Genomic DNA, 16,640 nt, shown 5'->3' on the forward strand with positions numbered 1-16,640 from the left:
TGCTACTGTGGTGGTGCATGTACGCTTTGTGCACTGATGAGAATCCCTCAACTACCCCTAACTGCATCAACCTATCCAGATTACTAAATTCTACAAAATAATTCATTAATTTTATCCTTGCTGCCCCTTTTCTCCTCCTCCACTAGCACTTTAGCTACTGATTACATATGCCCTTTCTTGCCTATATTTCTAAAATAAACACTGGCCTAATCAAGGTTAAACACATGAGGATTTAATTAAGAAAATTCGGAAAGGCTATAATAAGATCCCTTTTCACAGAAACAGTCACAAATTAATTGTTTTGTCTTCACAAATGTCATCAGGGTCTGTGCAGTCTTCCAGGTACAGCCTCACTTTTTGTTTATCAACATGTGGCCAGTGTGTAGCTAAATGAGATGGCAACCCTACAAGGCTGGCTTTTACATACATGAGGCTGACATTCACATATCAACATTACTACTATAATGTATGTATACAGAGTGACAGATAAAAGAAAGGCTATAGAACACTATATATATTCACCCCTTCTAATTCCCCAGCATCTTAATGGCTTGTATATGAAACCAGCCATTAATTATGATAATTATGAAAATATGCAGACTTGTTAGTATCATGACTCTTATATCTGAGCTATATAATTAATTGTAAAGCACTAATAACAATAACAATACTTAATAATGTGAAGACAGATTCCTTTACCAAAAAAGGATTCTCCATATGGAAACATGCAGGGCTATGATGTGCTGAACAATTCTTAAGGTTTCAAGTATTTTGACAGAAAAATGAAATTATAGTTAGCAGCTAGGGAAGATACAGTAGACCCTGTTATTTGGCCCTCATTTTCTGAAATTTGAAATGACTGTTCTATTAGAGTATTTAGATTAAACTATTTCAACAGAGCTCTGTGTATAAATGTATGGGCTTCAGTTATCTACCTGAACACTTTTGTCATTGCCTGAGGGTTCACTGTATACACACTTTTTCGCACTTTAAACTTCCACAAATAATGTCCCTAAAAAATTCTGTCTTATGTTACCTTTTGTATACTCTATGGTATATGAATGTTAATGTATAATGAAGAGTTGAATGACACATAATGATTGTGAATTGGTACATGTTACTTCAAACTACAACCTTGAAAATATAATATTGCAAAAATATTCATTATATGTGACCGGATTTGCGAAAAGGTACCTTTTCCACACATTTGACATACCAGCAAACAAAATGATGTAACACTTGACTCCTTATACTGATTAACTTGCTCTTAGTATCAAAATGTAACCAGATACTATAGCTACATTGATTGAAAATTTCAAGCAATTATATGCCATTATCAAAACGTTATGAAGCTTTAAAGTTCAAAAAATGGGTCAAATTTTGTGTGTGGAAAAGGTACCTTTTCGCAAATCCGGTCACATATAAGTCTGAAAGTTAAAACAGTTCACACATAATAATGGTCTTGTCTACACATTGCAATAGTCACAAACTAATCCAAATCATCGTGGTGCACACGTGATGTGTAGTATACTGGCAGCAATTTTGGCAATACAGTGGTCACAGGATTTCCTATCCATGACAACTTTTGAGTACCCTGTCAATTAATAAAAAGCAAGACATTAGCTCTATCAGAATCAATACACATACATATTTATAAAATGTGTGGAAACTTCATGGCTAAAATTTAAATTAGTGTAGAAGTGGAACCTGTTAATCTAGGACACTTGAAAATGAGGATATTTACATAACTGGACACTTAGTAATGGTCCCAAAGATATCCCTTGGCATGTGAACTGACCTGGAAAATCAGGACACCTTGATAATCAGACACTTTTGGTTAGTCCCAAGGTTTATTAATACACGCGTTTCACTGTAGCTCAGGCTATTTCATGCAGAAAACTTAATTTTATGTAAAAATACTTATTTTACAAATCAAATTATGGTATATTAGTTAGTTGTTACACATATGGCACACCATTTGTATGCATCTTACACTAGCATTAATTGGAACTCACATACCTGAGGCACTGTCAACACTTCTCTCATTTGTTTATCTTTCCTCTCTCTGAAGTGCTTTATTAACAGTTTATTGTCCTCCCTAAGACTTGCTAGTTCCTCCTCCTTCATCATCAGTTGTGAATTCAGTTCTGATAATTCACCATCAAGTTGATCAATTGTCACTTTATTCTGTTCCTGTAAGTTGTGGATATGTATATCCATCCAAAAATACAATGTGCATTAACCTGTACTCTACAATTAAATGTCCTTTGTAAATGGCTTTAATTTATTTAAGTATTGGTAACTATATATCCCTCTAGGGGATGGATACTGAAAGCCTGTGTAGCAGGGAGTCAGAAATGTGTTACTAAAACTCTGTTGAAATGCAGAAAAAAAATCCCAGACCAGATGGTGACTTGATCCACAGACAGCTTGTAGTCTAGGTAAGTGTCTGAAGAGTCGCACAGCCTGGGATCCAGGATTCCCTCTGTACTTAAACATCATGACTTCTCATGTTTAGTTTCATTAATAGTTGAAAGTATGTGAAGCAGAAAGTCATGTAGAAACTTTAAAAATTATACTGAATACATAAAATGCAACATAAAATAAGCCTAACATTTTATGTTGGAATTATGCACTTTATGTTGTATACAACATTAACAGTAAATTTCATACTTTCATATTCTTTAAGTTTTCTTTGGTTTCAATCAGTTTATTTGCCATCTGCTTTTTCTCTGCTTTAAGTTGTTTAACCTCCCTCTCTAGCATCGATTGGCAAGAAGTGGTCTCAGCTTGTTCTTGTTTCATTTGTGTTGTCTCTACTTGTAGTATTCTGAGACTTGCGGAATATTCCTGTGACATAAACATGCTGTCATGAAACAACCGGATATACATAAATTACAGGCACAATACAAATATCTCCCATCTCGTATTTTCTGTTTGGCCAAAGAACTGGAATTTGTTGTATTATAGTTACTACTCTTTATGAATGAAACAAGATGTGTACATACATGTGATAGCTACTGGACTTTTTCTGATGAGGACATGTTCTATTAACATGAGGACATGTTCTTTATTAACGCATCTTCCAGTAAAAGTCTCTGTACTAGTCTTGTGATAAGCCCATTGCAATCTCAAAAACATGAGGAATGTGTGAATGTGTGCATGCATGCATGGCAGTGCGTTGATGTTAATGTTGTTGGTGTAAGAAATTATATATTATATTATGTTCAAAACTACATACAGGTACGTATATGCATACATTGATTAAATGCATACTGTACCTCAATAATTTCCAACTGTTGGTTCAATTCCTGCAATTGCTGCATAACAGAATGCAAATTTCCTTTCGATACTAATCCATTATTGTTGTCATTTGACCTCCCACCATCCTGAGAGCCCTATACAATTGACAGTGAATATGGTACACTATATTTAATGTGAGTATAGTGACTGCACCTTGTTACTCCAAAATCTTTTTATCACATCAAGATTTTCTAAACTCTTTTTCACTTTCTTCATTTTGCTTTCTAAGTTGGTAATTTGTTTTTGCACTTCATCATTCACAAGATGGCTCTTCTGAAGTGATGTGTATTTCTCTTCCAGCTGTGTCATTGTACTCAACAGTTCTTCAGCATACTTCTTCATTTGCCTTGCTTGCCATTGATTCTGAGTGGGTTAGATAAAAGATGTGTAGGTCATGGACATTTTTCTACTATATATACAAATTACTATGTTAAGCAATTGATAAGTTTTGCAATGCAGTATTGGTAATAAAAGTAGGCAAAATATTTAGCCCAGATACAACATGGGTTGTTGTTTTCAACGAATTATGCTGATAAGCATATAGTGGAAAGATGAGAATACATATCCAATTTTGTCGACTGACAATATACATAACCATGCAGCTATATGCAAACATCGTTAGGTGAATTATGCATCAAGTTTTGAAAAGTGTTCAATACATGCTGAGACATCATACCTTCTTTTTGTTGACCTTCCATTCATCTCGCAACTTCAATTCCCTTTCCTCTTGCTCCTTCAACTGTTCTTTCATCTATAATGTGTACACAACACGTGTGATTAGTATATACACCTCTATAATTAATTTTCAGAAACCCCTTTTTAAAAAATAATAGATCCGCTACTGTAGATGGCTGATGAAGGGTGGACCACATATTTTGATTTGCAAGCAGAAACATCTTATAAAGCAATTGTGTATCTAGCAATGTGTATAATAATGCTCTCAGACTAACATTATCTTATGGTGATACAGTGGCCATAATTATCCAACAGTCAGCTGAACACCAGTGTTCTGAACGTTCATTTATTAACTGACGCCAAAAATGATTGTTATAATAGTGTGCTCTATTACAGTTTCCAAAATACACATAAGTTTTTAGTATACTTATTTTATAGTTTTCACACAATTTGCAAGTTATAATTATGGATTTTTCAGTTTATCAGAACACAAGGTGGTCCTCAGGGGTTCGGATAATTGAGGTTTTACTGCACATATTTGTATAAGAGATGTGGTCTGGAAAATGAACATATCAAGGTGGTACCATGGCAATAACATGGCTGATATAAACTTTTAGAATCGCTTATCACTAAAACAACCACTGCTTGAAGGTTCTCAGTTTACTATATAGGGACATAATTATGTAACCAGAAAATTTGAAATTTTGAGGTTGAATTTCAGGCTACATTTAGTTAACAATCGCAGTATATCTATTATTGCAAAAATAAACAAACTCACTGTAGGTAAAAATTGTGACTTTACAGTAGCTTATAGATTGCTTTATTAGTCAGTGAAAAACAAAATTGTTGAGGGTTTAATAACTGTTAGTCTACATCCATGTTCAGTGGAATTATAGCCAATAAAACTACCACCGAGCCAAAAGGGGATTTCTGTTGAAACTACAGAAACCCACCTAGATCTGCCACTGATTCAACTGTATATCAGGAAATAAATTAAACAAACCTTTTCCAGTTGTTTCTTTGCTTTCTTTGACTCTGTTTTCAGTTGTTCATACTCCTGTAAGGAACATGAACACTATATGCTACTGATCAAACTATAATAAGAAAGCATGTATATATAGTTGCTTGTTTTAATGCAGCAACAAACATTATTATACATGCATTCTGCTGACCTTGTAAGGTAAGCTGTCTTTCTCTATCTGTGGTATTTTAAATACGAATTCACCTTTTACTTGTTTTGAATACACTGTAAGAGAGTTATTGGTAGAGATGCCCCTGATTATGAGAACATGAAGATCTCCAATCCGTACTAGAGCTATAAGATAATTGTATTTATAGTGTTGGCCGTGCTTATTCACTGACAGTAAACCATTAATAAATTGTGCCTGAAAATTTCAAAATAATTAAACACATTAGCATGAAATACCATAGCTACTGTACCTGTGACACAGTCAGGCAATCATAGAACATTCGCTTTTCATTTCCAAACAACTAAAAGAAATAAAATAATCTGGATAGCTATGTGTATGGCTGCTTAGGACTCACTGAGTTGCTCATGCAGCAGTTAATAAGGCCTCCACTTTTGCAACTTTGCATGGCTTCAAAATAAAGCTTTAATGCTGTAAAAATTGACACAATTCACATGTGTAGATATGTACACATTTATAACACCAACTAACCAGTGAACTGCGGATCACTAAAATTTTCTACGGCAGCAGATTCAATAATGCACTCCCTATACATGCGTACAAAGCATGTCAGCAATGAAGAATGTATAGAAAATTTACTTACAGTTTTATTTCAACTGCGAAATCTCTGGTAGATCTATTGCCATATGTTTCCATTATTGCTAAAAGGTCATAAAATCCTCTACAATAGCCACTCTCTAAAGGCCCACTGATATGAGGCAGTAGCTGCTTATTCATTCTTTGTTTAGTGGGCTCTTTCTCCATAAATTCAAGATGTGAGTGATGTAAGAGTCCCATCTCCACACAGTGTGGCAATAGAATGTCTGCATCAGTAATTCTTGAAACAAATTTTGAAAAATTATTTTGAAAAACTTTGTATTCGTGGCAGGCCATCATGAATCAGTGGAGCTGAAATGAATGCCTGCATGGCATATAACAACATTACATTATATAACCAATGAAACTGATCATATAATGAACCCACTTGTTACTTAATTATGTGACTGAATTTTGGAAAATCACCCTTATGGTTGCACCTGAAACAATTAGAATTTTTGGAACTAGGATGGCGCTGTTAACAGCAGAAAACACTTTTCAAATATTTCTAAAATTTTTCTTGTAATTCAAGGTATCCATGGTTTTTTCTACCCTAGAAATTTAACTTATAATGTTGAGTTTCAGAACCATGTGTTGAATGGACCCATAAGGGTGATTTCACAAAATTCTGTCATATATCATGCATGCATAAGCAGTTATAGTTATATATTAGCTTTGCCAATCTTTTGCTATTGAGAGTATACGACAAGTAATAAATATGATATTTTTAATCTGATGTTGATAAAGAAATAGTATGCAGCTAATCATAAACTTCAGGAGTGTAGCACAAGGTAGAGCAACAAAATTTTAATGTGTTGGTAAAAGGTAATAGCCTGCTCAGAATGGCAACCTTCCACCACTTATTATAATATTATTTCTGATAAAGTATTTAAAAATCCTTGTGGTGAGCAAAATCATAGAGTTTTCTCTTTCTGAAGAGAGTTTAATGAAATTTTAAAAATGGGATCACACACGAACAGAATGCAATAGTTGGTTTACTGTATAGATATAGATGAATGGTTGTTTCATACATACATGGATTACATCAGTTCACTTTATTAACAAAAATATCCTCAAAAATTAATGACATGCCACAAAATCTATATTTTAGGTACAGTGTGTATCTACTATTCATTAGTTTTGTGCCCTATCAAGAATGTTAGTGCATGCTGTACTAGTATGTGAGATTGAGATATTCTAATAGAGCAGCCAATCACTCTGTTAAAGCAGTCATACTAATTCTGCATGATCTAACAATTTTAGCTAAATATGTAGATACTATTATCTGCTGCTACTAACAAGAACAGTTCCACAAGGAGCAAGATTGGTTCCACAAGGAACCGTTCTTGCTCCGTTATTGTTCTTATGCTTCATAAATGATTTACCAAAGAACATACTATCGACAGAAGACTGTTACCAACTTCAGAAAGATCTAACTATTTTGGAAAGATGGCAAATGGAAAATGACATTAATTTTGATGTTAAGAAATGTGAATTCATCAGAATAACATACAAGAAAAAGCCTATATTTTACCATTACACTTTGTATGACACTGTTGTGCAGGAGGTGACACACACCAAGTACCTAGGTCTTACTACTGACTCAAAGCTATCCTGGTCTGAACACATTAGACAAATAACTAACAAAGCTAACAGTATCAAAGGACTTTTACAACGTAACCTTCATAGCTGCCCAATCTCGGTCAAAGTGAGTTGTTACAAGTCACTTATTAAACCAATCCTAGAATGTGCCTGTGTGGTCTGGGACCCTTATACACAAAAGGACATCTTAGCTATTGAATCAGTTCAAAGACGGTGTGCGAGGTTTGTGTACAATAAGTATTCTTCATATGCAAGTGTCACAAATATGTTGCAAAATTTGAATTGGCCACCTCTGGCTCACTGCAGAAACCAGCTGAAAGCAATCGCAATGTTTAAGATCATGCACCAATTAATAGATATACTGACTGATACCATACTCATACCAGCTCCATCTAACTACTCTCTACGAGGTCATTCAATGAGGCTGTTACAGCCAAACACAAGAGTAAACTCATACCCTAACTCATTCTTCCCTTCAAGTATAAAGATTTGGAATAATTTACCCAACGACCTCATCACCTGTTCAAGTTTAGACCAATTTAAAGCAAGGCTAGCTGAACATCAATTAATCACATAATTCATTTTGCTGATTTATTATCTGTGCTTGTATATATACTCTTTGTAAGAGGTTTTGCACAGTAAACAATGATAATAATAATAACTTCACTGTACATAGGTGATGACAGTAGGTGGTAATATAGTAGTAGCTTTCTCTACTGTAAGAAGGTGATGACAAGAAGGGAACAGGAAGGAGTGTAGTATTGTTAACCGTGAAAAACTCAGCCTGCGCTGTAGGCAGGTACTGCATCCTACATTATGTAGTACAAATTCATTTCTTTTTTTGTTGTAAGTTATATTACTACAGTTGCCTTACTGCAATTGCAGGTTCAGGAGTGCCTGCATGCTTCCCATCATTTTGGTATACTTTACAGGATGGTGCATGCATGGTTGGTCGTTTAAAATCACCATGCATCCATGCTGCAGGGCCTGAATGGCACTGCATGTAATGTGGTCCCTGCATGTAGGGCAGGTACCAATGCTAGTATGCAGTAGCTGTGGCGGCTATAGCATCGGCGGCCCGCGCCAAGATTCTTGAGAATTGCCCACATGTTTACGGAAGTCTGCAGAAATTTGTAGGTGCTCCAGTGCATATTTCCTCTCTTCCGCGAAAGTGCCGGCAAGGCGGATGCCGCCAGTCAGGTATAGTCCCGCGCCGTCTTACGATAATTCATGCCGGCGGTATAAACATGTGCATGTATGGTGCTATGACTGCGAGTGTCCCCTGGTGATGACCTAGCTGCCAAAGTATTATACTCTACAGAAATTCTATTATATCGATTGAACTAGATTTTGTAGTTACCTTATAGGGCTTTTTCTTATTGTACGTATGCATGTAGTTACACTTTTTCTTTCCTTGCCATGCCCACAATTGACTACTGTGTAGATCAGGTCTGTGGTCGCATGTTAGTCCGAGGATTCACATACTTGTCTCTTTTTTTGTTGTTAATGTTGTACACATTCATCATAATCATGATGGTCTTCTCTCTCATGCATGCATTAATGTTTCGTCGGAATGGACAAGTAATGCAGGTATTATAGTAACACCAGCACGTGAGATGCTGGGATTTGCAGTGCGAAGACACTGATGGCCCCTCTCGTAAATTGTACTTGTAATTAAGTTGTACTAGCTACTATAGAGCCAGGGTAGCTATATAGCTAATTTTGCTTTAGTTGTAGTTATGTAGCTATTATAGGGTAATTAGTTGTAGCTAGTTATGTTATCTTTCGGCCGGATGAAACCCGAAGAGACTATATGATTTCAGTGCAGCTATATATTAAAACGCAGCTATACCCGAAGTTCTCATCCTGCATGATTCCGCGCGTTTGTAACTTATAGGTAGCTACAAAAGATCCATGCAAAATGTAGTTGGCCTTAATTATCACAACTGAGTTAAGCCATGCACCGAGTTAAGCACCGTACACATGCATGTACATTTATGATTGCAGTTGACCGTATATGCACATAAGGAGGAGCATGCACATCATAGTGTATAGTAGCTAATGCACAGTGCAGCTATAGACTCATGGCTATAACTAGGTATAAATTATATGTATTATAGTGCATGGCTCACTCTATATGGCTCACCCGATTGTTTCTCTGGGATACTTGAGTCAATCTTGATTAGCTATAGCTCTTCAAGCAAATGGCACCATGCATGCGTGAGCAAACGCCGTGTGATTGCTGAAACGTCCACAGACTGTTTTATTTTAAACGATGAATCCCAACAACAACAACAACAACAAAACCACAAACGCGGAGAAGCGGGACACAAATTAGGCAAAAAAAAACTGCTGGTTGACAAACTGCAGTGGTCAGGAGCTCTATAAGCGTCGAAAGGCGCATTCGGCGCTTATAAGCTCCTGCATGGAATAAAGCATATCCTTATACTAGACTATAGCTATTCGCTAGTCCGAATTTGACATTATTATTATTATTATTATTAAATACAGAGAAAAAGGCATTATGCCTGTGAGTCCTGCTCATTACAATAAACAATTACATTAAGAATAAAAGTAATCAATCAAAATTTTAAAGTTGTCAGTAGAATTAGACGACACTACATAATTGGGTAAATTATTCCATGAATTGATAGTTCTTACTGAAAAGAATTTACTTCGAACATTCTTTTGGGCATGAGGTTTAAAAAGTTTGAAGTCATGTCCCCTTGTGGCACTCGACAAATTCAGGTGGAAAAATAATTCAGGTTGAAGATTAACATTCCCTTGTAAGATATTATATAACATAATCATGTCAGCACGATGCCTTCGATATGACAATGTAGGAAGCTTGAGGGTAACCAGACGTTCATCATACTCCAAACTGGACAGATCCTGAACACATTTAGTGGCTCTTCTTTGCACTCACTCCATCCTGTCACAATCTCCAATATAATTGGGTCCCCATACAACATTAGCATATTCAAGGTGAGGTCTTACCAGAGCCTTGTAGAGTATTGGAAGGGTCTTTCTATTTAGAGTGTTAAATGATTTTCTGATTAATCCCAATACACGATTGGCTTTGTTTATAGCAGAGGTTGCTTGGCTATGGAACTTTAAACTATGGAGGCTGCTACGGGCTGCTAAGAGAGTTTCAAAAGGCGAGTGATTTTCGGCTAGGCAAAAAGAACTTTGTGTTCAATATCTACCGTTTAGCTGCTTTTTGTCTTTTATAAATTAAATTAGGTTAAAAAAAAAAGAAAAAATCTACCGCTACTCAGTACAAACAAAAGCTGTGTTGACTGCCCAGTAATCATGGATAAATAAACCGGCAGTCAGTGCGCTAGCAGAGACGGAGTATGTCTAATATCTATGATGTCACATATGCCAAGGTACCGCCACTGGACACATTGTCATTGATCACGTCATCGAGTTGTAGGTGATCGTTGCGGCCTTTATTTATTTATCAAGACTCACGGTAGTGAGTCGCGCGGCCAGTAAAGCAGAAACGCGCGCCGCAGACAATAAATGACGCGACCACTACGTGAGGATTTTACAAGAACGAACGTTGTCAAATTCGGCCTTCCTGTGATCCACCCGTCATTTACGCTATCCCTCTGAAACTCTGGAGTTGAACTCATCGTATCACTAGTAACTACCACACAAGCAGTGAAGCAAATCCATGCCGATTGTTTCGTGATCGAGGTTGCCGACATCAAAGGGGAAGTTTCTTTTTTTTTTATCGCATGCGGTTAGACGCAACCGCAGGTGTATGCCTTGCGTTCCTTTGTGCATTCCGAACATTGATCGCCCTGTTATCGCTTCAGTATTCACTCAATCACCTCAAGATTCACATCATCGATTTCACCATACATGATTACCCTACAGTCGTGATTTCAGCACCAAACGAAGTTTCAGTCGTCCTCAGTCGACCTACAGGCCAAATACAAATCCCAGATTGTTGTTTTCCGCAATACTCGCTTGGCATGTAGGGCAATGTGTCTTTAAACTGTTCTAAAAGTTTCGTTCAGATTGAAACATTTGTTTTCGAGAATGGCTAGTTTGAAATTTGAATTTAGTCGCCCTCACGTCATTTGCTCTCTAAGAATTTTACTCGGAATTTAAAGAATGACGCAGAGCACAACTGCGGTCACTGGGTATTGATGAACTGGCGCTCTATGTAGTTAATCAGTACATATAGCCACCAAGAAGTGTGCTGCCATAGATTATAGTCCATAGATATAATCTATGGTGCTGCATATACCATCCTTCGTTTTGAAATTAGTCGCCCCCACATAATTTGTCCTCTAAGGGCGCGGCTTAAAGAATGACACAAAAGAGTACAACTGCGGTTACCAGTTGTTGACACAAGCTGTGAGTAATTAGCACATGTAGCTAGCTTAAAAGGAAGTGTGCAAAATCGCCTAATACAATTGTCACCATGCATTATTGCATTTTATAGCACCCCCACACAAAATTACACATGTAATTACAACATACAGAGGAGACACATGAATACCAAACACTTTTCACAACAATAATGTAAGAATTGTACAATAATGACTGTAATATAACTGCTATGCAAATGTTTTCCAGTGGCCCGCCATGGTAGCGAGTCTCACATGACGGCATGTATATTCATCCAAACACAATGGGAGTAATGAGTGAGTATGATGACAACAAGTTGGTATGACTCCATTTGTAGAATCCAGATGAGTGGGTGTGGCTCCAGTATGTCTAAACAGTTAACAAACATTCCTGTTATAAATACGTGCTAGAGTTGCAATATAATAGCATAGTATTTAAATGCAATAATACATAGTCTCCATTGCATCACTATCAAACGACACTAAGTGGAGGATATTCTTGCATCTCTAGTATGTACACTCTATCAGTACAACCTGTCTTAATGGCCACTAGTATAGAACCACTCTTGAAAAGCCAATTCCAATTGAGAATTTATACACTGTTACCTGCTGAATGAGTGAAGGAGGCAATAAACAAGTTCCACCGTAATTTATACACGTGATCTGATCCTGTATATTCTGTCAGTGGATGAGATCCACTTGGCCGGGACAAAATGTGACTCAAGTGCCCTGGATGATCCATACTCAACCAACTTATGACCCAGTGGCACAATGGAACTGACTATTTATAGAGAAAACAATTATATTTATTTCTAAGATGTGTGGATGTGTGGACACATTACAACACATTACATGTACATACAAGACATGCTACGTACTGTTTTAGCATTTCAAGTCACCACATTATACACGTACCAGTCAACAATGCTTCATAGTGCCCATCAGTAAACCGAAAAGTTACAAAAAATAAAAATTCACATAAGTACAATGAAACCTCATTAATATGGCAGGCTGTGGGACCAAAAAATTTGGCCTGAATAACAAGGTGGCCTTATTAATGAGGTCATAAGTAATGCTTAGCTATATTTGGGACCTACTAGAGGTGGCCAATATAATGAGGTGGTCTTATTAAAGAGGTGGCCACTAAGTGAGGTTTCACTGTACATATACTGTAGTTCACAATATTGTGAACAATATTAATGGTTAACAATATACACTGAAATCTGCAGGTCACTTCTTGTGGAAGATTGCTCTCTACACAAAATGACACATTCAGAGATTGTATTTAGATGGATGATACAGTAACGCATTGTGACTTCAATACTCGTGATGTGTCACTGCTAGGCAGCAACCATATACACGGCACTGCCACATCGCACTTGCTCGCACACACAATTTTGCTAAAGATTTTACAAATAGATAATTAAGGGGTGTGGCAACTAGCTGTTTCACTCGCAAGACTGTGTGGCAGCTGTTTCCCTTTTGTACAAGTGGCCACCAAGACAGGTCCACTGTGGATGAAAGCCAGGTATTAGATATTTGGTATTTCATGTGTTGAAGACATTCCAGGGCTTCTGGTAGTCTCAAATCTCACCACAGTTTAACTCAGGCAGTGTTGTGGTCACCACTTAACTACTGGAATGCTGTGTTATGTTCATCTTATGCTTGGCTACTATATTGTAGAACTGAAATGGATACTCTGAAAAATATATCCTATGGATAATGACTTCATCACTTTCTTCATCAGGAGCTTATAAGGACCAATAGTGAAACTTTTTACACTTGGGGCTGACAGTCAACTGCCTATGTCTGAAGCAGTGCTTTTGGTGCTCTAACAGATTGGCTGCCCCCTTGCTGCCAGCACTCACTGTCTCATACGCTGTCATACACTAAATCCATGTCTATAGCCAGTTAGAACAGCATGCTTCTTACCTTTTAAGGCCGCATAATGCAGCCACCTCTTTAAAAGGCAAGGTCAGAAAATTTTGTCCCTACGGCCTGAATAATGACCAGCTTTCACTGTACTATTAGTGATTAGTGATCATGGGGGATTATTTATTAAGATACTAAGATATACAAACGCTACAACCTCTAAATATAGCAGTAAATTTTTTACCCTGGTCCAATGTCTCGTAATAATCGTGACTTCGTGAGAGACTGTACTGTGACAAATACGGTGGGGACTATTCTACGGAACGGAACGGAACGGAACGGAATGATGGACTAAACTGTGGAACGGAATGCTTTCTCAGATTGAAGCTTGCAGCTTACCATTGCTGTACAAGTTATCAGTGGCACTTCCAGCAGGTAATCAAACGTTACCCCAAGAAAGATAAAACGAATTTAAGGATCGATTGTGGGTTCTTGTTGGTTGTCATTAGTAACGAAGTACTAATTGTGGGAATAGCTGACTCAGTGTGTTCATCTTCGGATATATCAAGTAGGGAACTAATGCATGACTTGTTTTTACTAGTATGTGAGTTATTTTTACTTACTTGACTTTAGAATGTACAGTCTGAGGCCCAGCCTTTCTAATCGGCATAAATCAGTATGTGTATAGCTACACTACAAAGGAAACAAGTATGGTGACAAGCTGAATCAACTCAGTCTAAGCAGAATCTAAAGGAATTTTGTGCAGTGTGTGAGGAGCAAACATTCAGATACCTCAAGGAGGCTATATTGTGTGAACATCAATGATTCATTAACAGAGTAGTGGACTATTGTCAGATATCTCAGCCTGAGTACTGAGTTAAATTCTGGATGGGGTCTATTTTACAGAATGGAATGCTTTCTGAATCAACTTGCAGCTTGGCTAGCTGCTATCATTGCTGAAATTGCATTTTATCAGTGGAACCTCCAGGAAAATGGAATAGGATAATTATAAAACATTAATTGATTGTTTAGGTAATCATGACTTTATTCAGTCTAATAAACAAATTATATGGTTGATTGAGTGAGGTATCACTTTCAGAATGTTCAAACGACCAGTGATGAGATGCATGGATTCATCGAATTTTTGTTGTGGTTGGAGACATTAAATATCCAAAAGCAAACTGACTGTATAATATTAATTCACTTTCTTTATATTTTCTCAATTTTGAGCCTGTATACAAATAATTGAATTTTCCTTGTCAATAGAAATCCTAGAATAAGATGGGAGAGAAACTTATCTTTGTTTACCTATACTGTACAACCAAGAGTTCGTAATACTGATTTGTATGGGAGAGAGTGTCTAACTCTCAGTATGGCCTGTACAAACACCCTGCGTAAAGTTCACCTTTCATCAAATCAACACCTTTACTGGGGGATAGAAAACTGTTGATTAGTGTTGCTGAAGAAGGTAAAGCCTTTGTTCTGAAATAAGGCCGAGGTGTTACTTTAAGCAGGGTGTTTGGTGAATACATTCAAGTTAGACACTCCACCTTATTATGAACCCTTGGTACAACTTCAAAGGAAAATGAAGAAAACATACAGATGAATCAATAAAATCACTACAGTAGGGTGAATTACAGACTAGTGAGATCTTGGTTAATTAATGACAGTGGTTGGAGATTAAGTGTGGTAGCTTCTTGTTCTTGAATATGTTGCAAAGTGGAAGTACACATCAAAATGGGATATCAATTTCATTATGAAAAATTTGTATACATAAATAATCTAGCATTACTATTTCATTTGTCCTCCACTTAAACATGCTACAACAGTACTAGTGTCAGTACATTGGCAGTGAGTCTACCTTGAAATTTCAACTCTAGAGTAGATCCAACACAGGACAGCCCGCACTGTAACAAATGCATGTGATCCCATTGTAATTTCATGGACCAGCTGGACTGGGAATCACTTGAAAATAGACGAACAAATTTAACCTGTTTTGTTTGAAGTGAAGCATGTGAAATGTTACACTTAAGAAATCCTAGGATTCTTAGGTGGTATGTAATTAATGTGAGTGTTCCATTTCAGGTCTGACTAGATACATTGAAATTACACACACATCCTGGTCCAAATCACGTTTGCCTGGTGGCTACAGGCATGGTTTCACATGCGGCTTATAATAGAGATTTGGCTGATCTTGGAGTTTTGGCATTTAGCCTGATTCAAGGCTAGCAGTCAGACACATCCTTGAATTGTGCAACAGATAAAATCAGCTCACTATTGAATACGGCATTAGTCCACTGCACCAGCTGTTAATATATAAATAACTCCATGCATACACTTCAGTGATGTTTGTAGAATATACCCTCCTTGCGGTCTGCCAAAATATTTGCTCCTCACACACTGCACAAAATTCTTCAAGTTTTAATTCAGCTGGCTTTTTCCTGTTACCAGTATCTTCCTGCTTGCTTTATTTATACACTGACTTATGACTTGAAAGACCGGCCCAGACTGTTTTCTAAAGTCTAAATAAGAAAAACAGCTCACATAAAGTTCCCTTCCGTATGGATGAACATCACTGATACAGCTCATCCCACAATAATACTTCGTTACTAATGACAACCAACAAAAACCCACAATCGATCCGTTAATTCTTTTTATCTTATGTTTAATCACCCACTGGAGATGCCACTGCTAACTTATAAGGGAAGTTTCAGCAATGGTAAGTTGCAAGCTTCAATTTTAGAAAGCGTTCCGTTCCGTGGTTTAGTCCATCATTCCGTTCCGTTCCGTTCCGTTCCGTTCCGTTCCGTTCCGTAGAATAGTCCCCACCGACAAATACATGTTTATCATGATATGTGCTAATCGCCTTTTTACAATTAAGTTTTACAACACAAATACATGTATAGTAAACTCACCAATTGCGACTAAATCCCTTCAACACGAAAAGACAAGTAATGAGACAACCTTGGAGACAACAGCCACACAAGCCTATTCTGGTGCGTTTAGTTAGTAGTAATATAAATTTTAAAGGCGTTTATTT

The 16,640-nt window shown here is 37.0% G+C and overlaps 1 protein-coding gene and 1 long non-coding RNA gene across 3 annotated transcripts; both read right to left on the minus strand.

Moving 5' to 3' along the window:
- Positions 1-1,425: 1,425 nt before the first annotated feature.
- Positions 1,426-9,646, minus strand: LOC136263201 (myosin heavy chain, embryonic smooth muscle isoform-like). Its single transcript, XM_066057706.1, has 13 exons — positions 9,511-9,646; positions 5,770-6,087; positions 5,658-5,713; positions 5,524-5,597; positions 5,419-5,469; positions 5,151-5,363; positions 4,982-5,035; positions 3,980-4,054; positions 3,457-3,666; positions 3,282-3,398; positions 2,674-2,850; positions 2,020-2,193; positions 1,426-1,594 (listed from the first exon to the last, which is right to left on the minus strand). The coding sequence occupies exons 2-13, from the start codon at positions 6,060-6,062 to the stop codon at positions 1,490-1,492; spliced, it is 1,599 nt and encodes a 532-aa protein (XP_065913778.1). The 5' UTR covers positions 6,063-6,087; positions 9,511-9,646; the 3' UTR covers positions 1,426-1,489.
- A 2,169-nt stretch (positions 9,647-11,815) lies between these two features.
- On the minus strand, positions 11,816-12,681 carry LOC136263212 (uncharacterized). Of its 2 annotated transcripts, none has more exons than XR_010704500.1 (2): positions 12,644-12,681; positions 11,816-12,098 (listed from the first exon to the last, which is right to left on the minus strand). It is a non-coding gene; the product is annotated as an uncharacterized lncRNA (long non-coding RNA). The 2 variants fall into 2 exon arrangements; XR_010704501.1 differs by having other exon boundaries at positions 12,607-12,681.
- Positions 12,682-16,640: the final 3,959 nt, after the last annotated feature.

Source organism: Dysidea avara, chromosome 8 (assembly GCF_963678975.1).
Source record: "Dysidea avara chromosome 8, odDysAvar1.4, whole genome shotgun sequence".
Classification (NCBI taxonomy): domain Eukaryota; kingdom Metazoa; phylum Porifera; class Demospongiae; order Dictyoceratida; family Dysideidae; genus Dysidea; species Dysidea avara.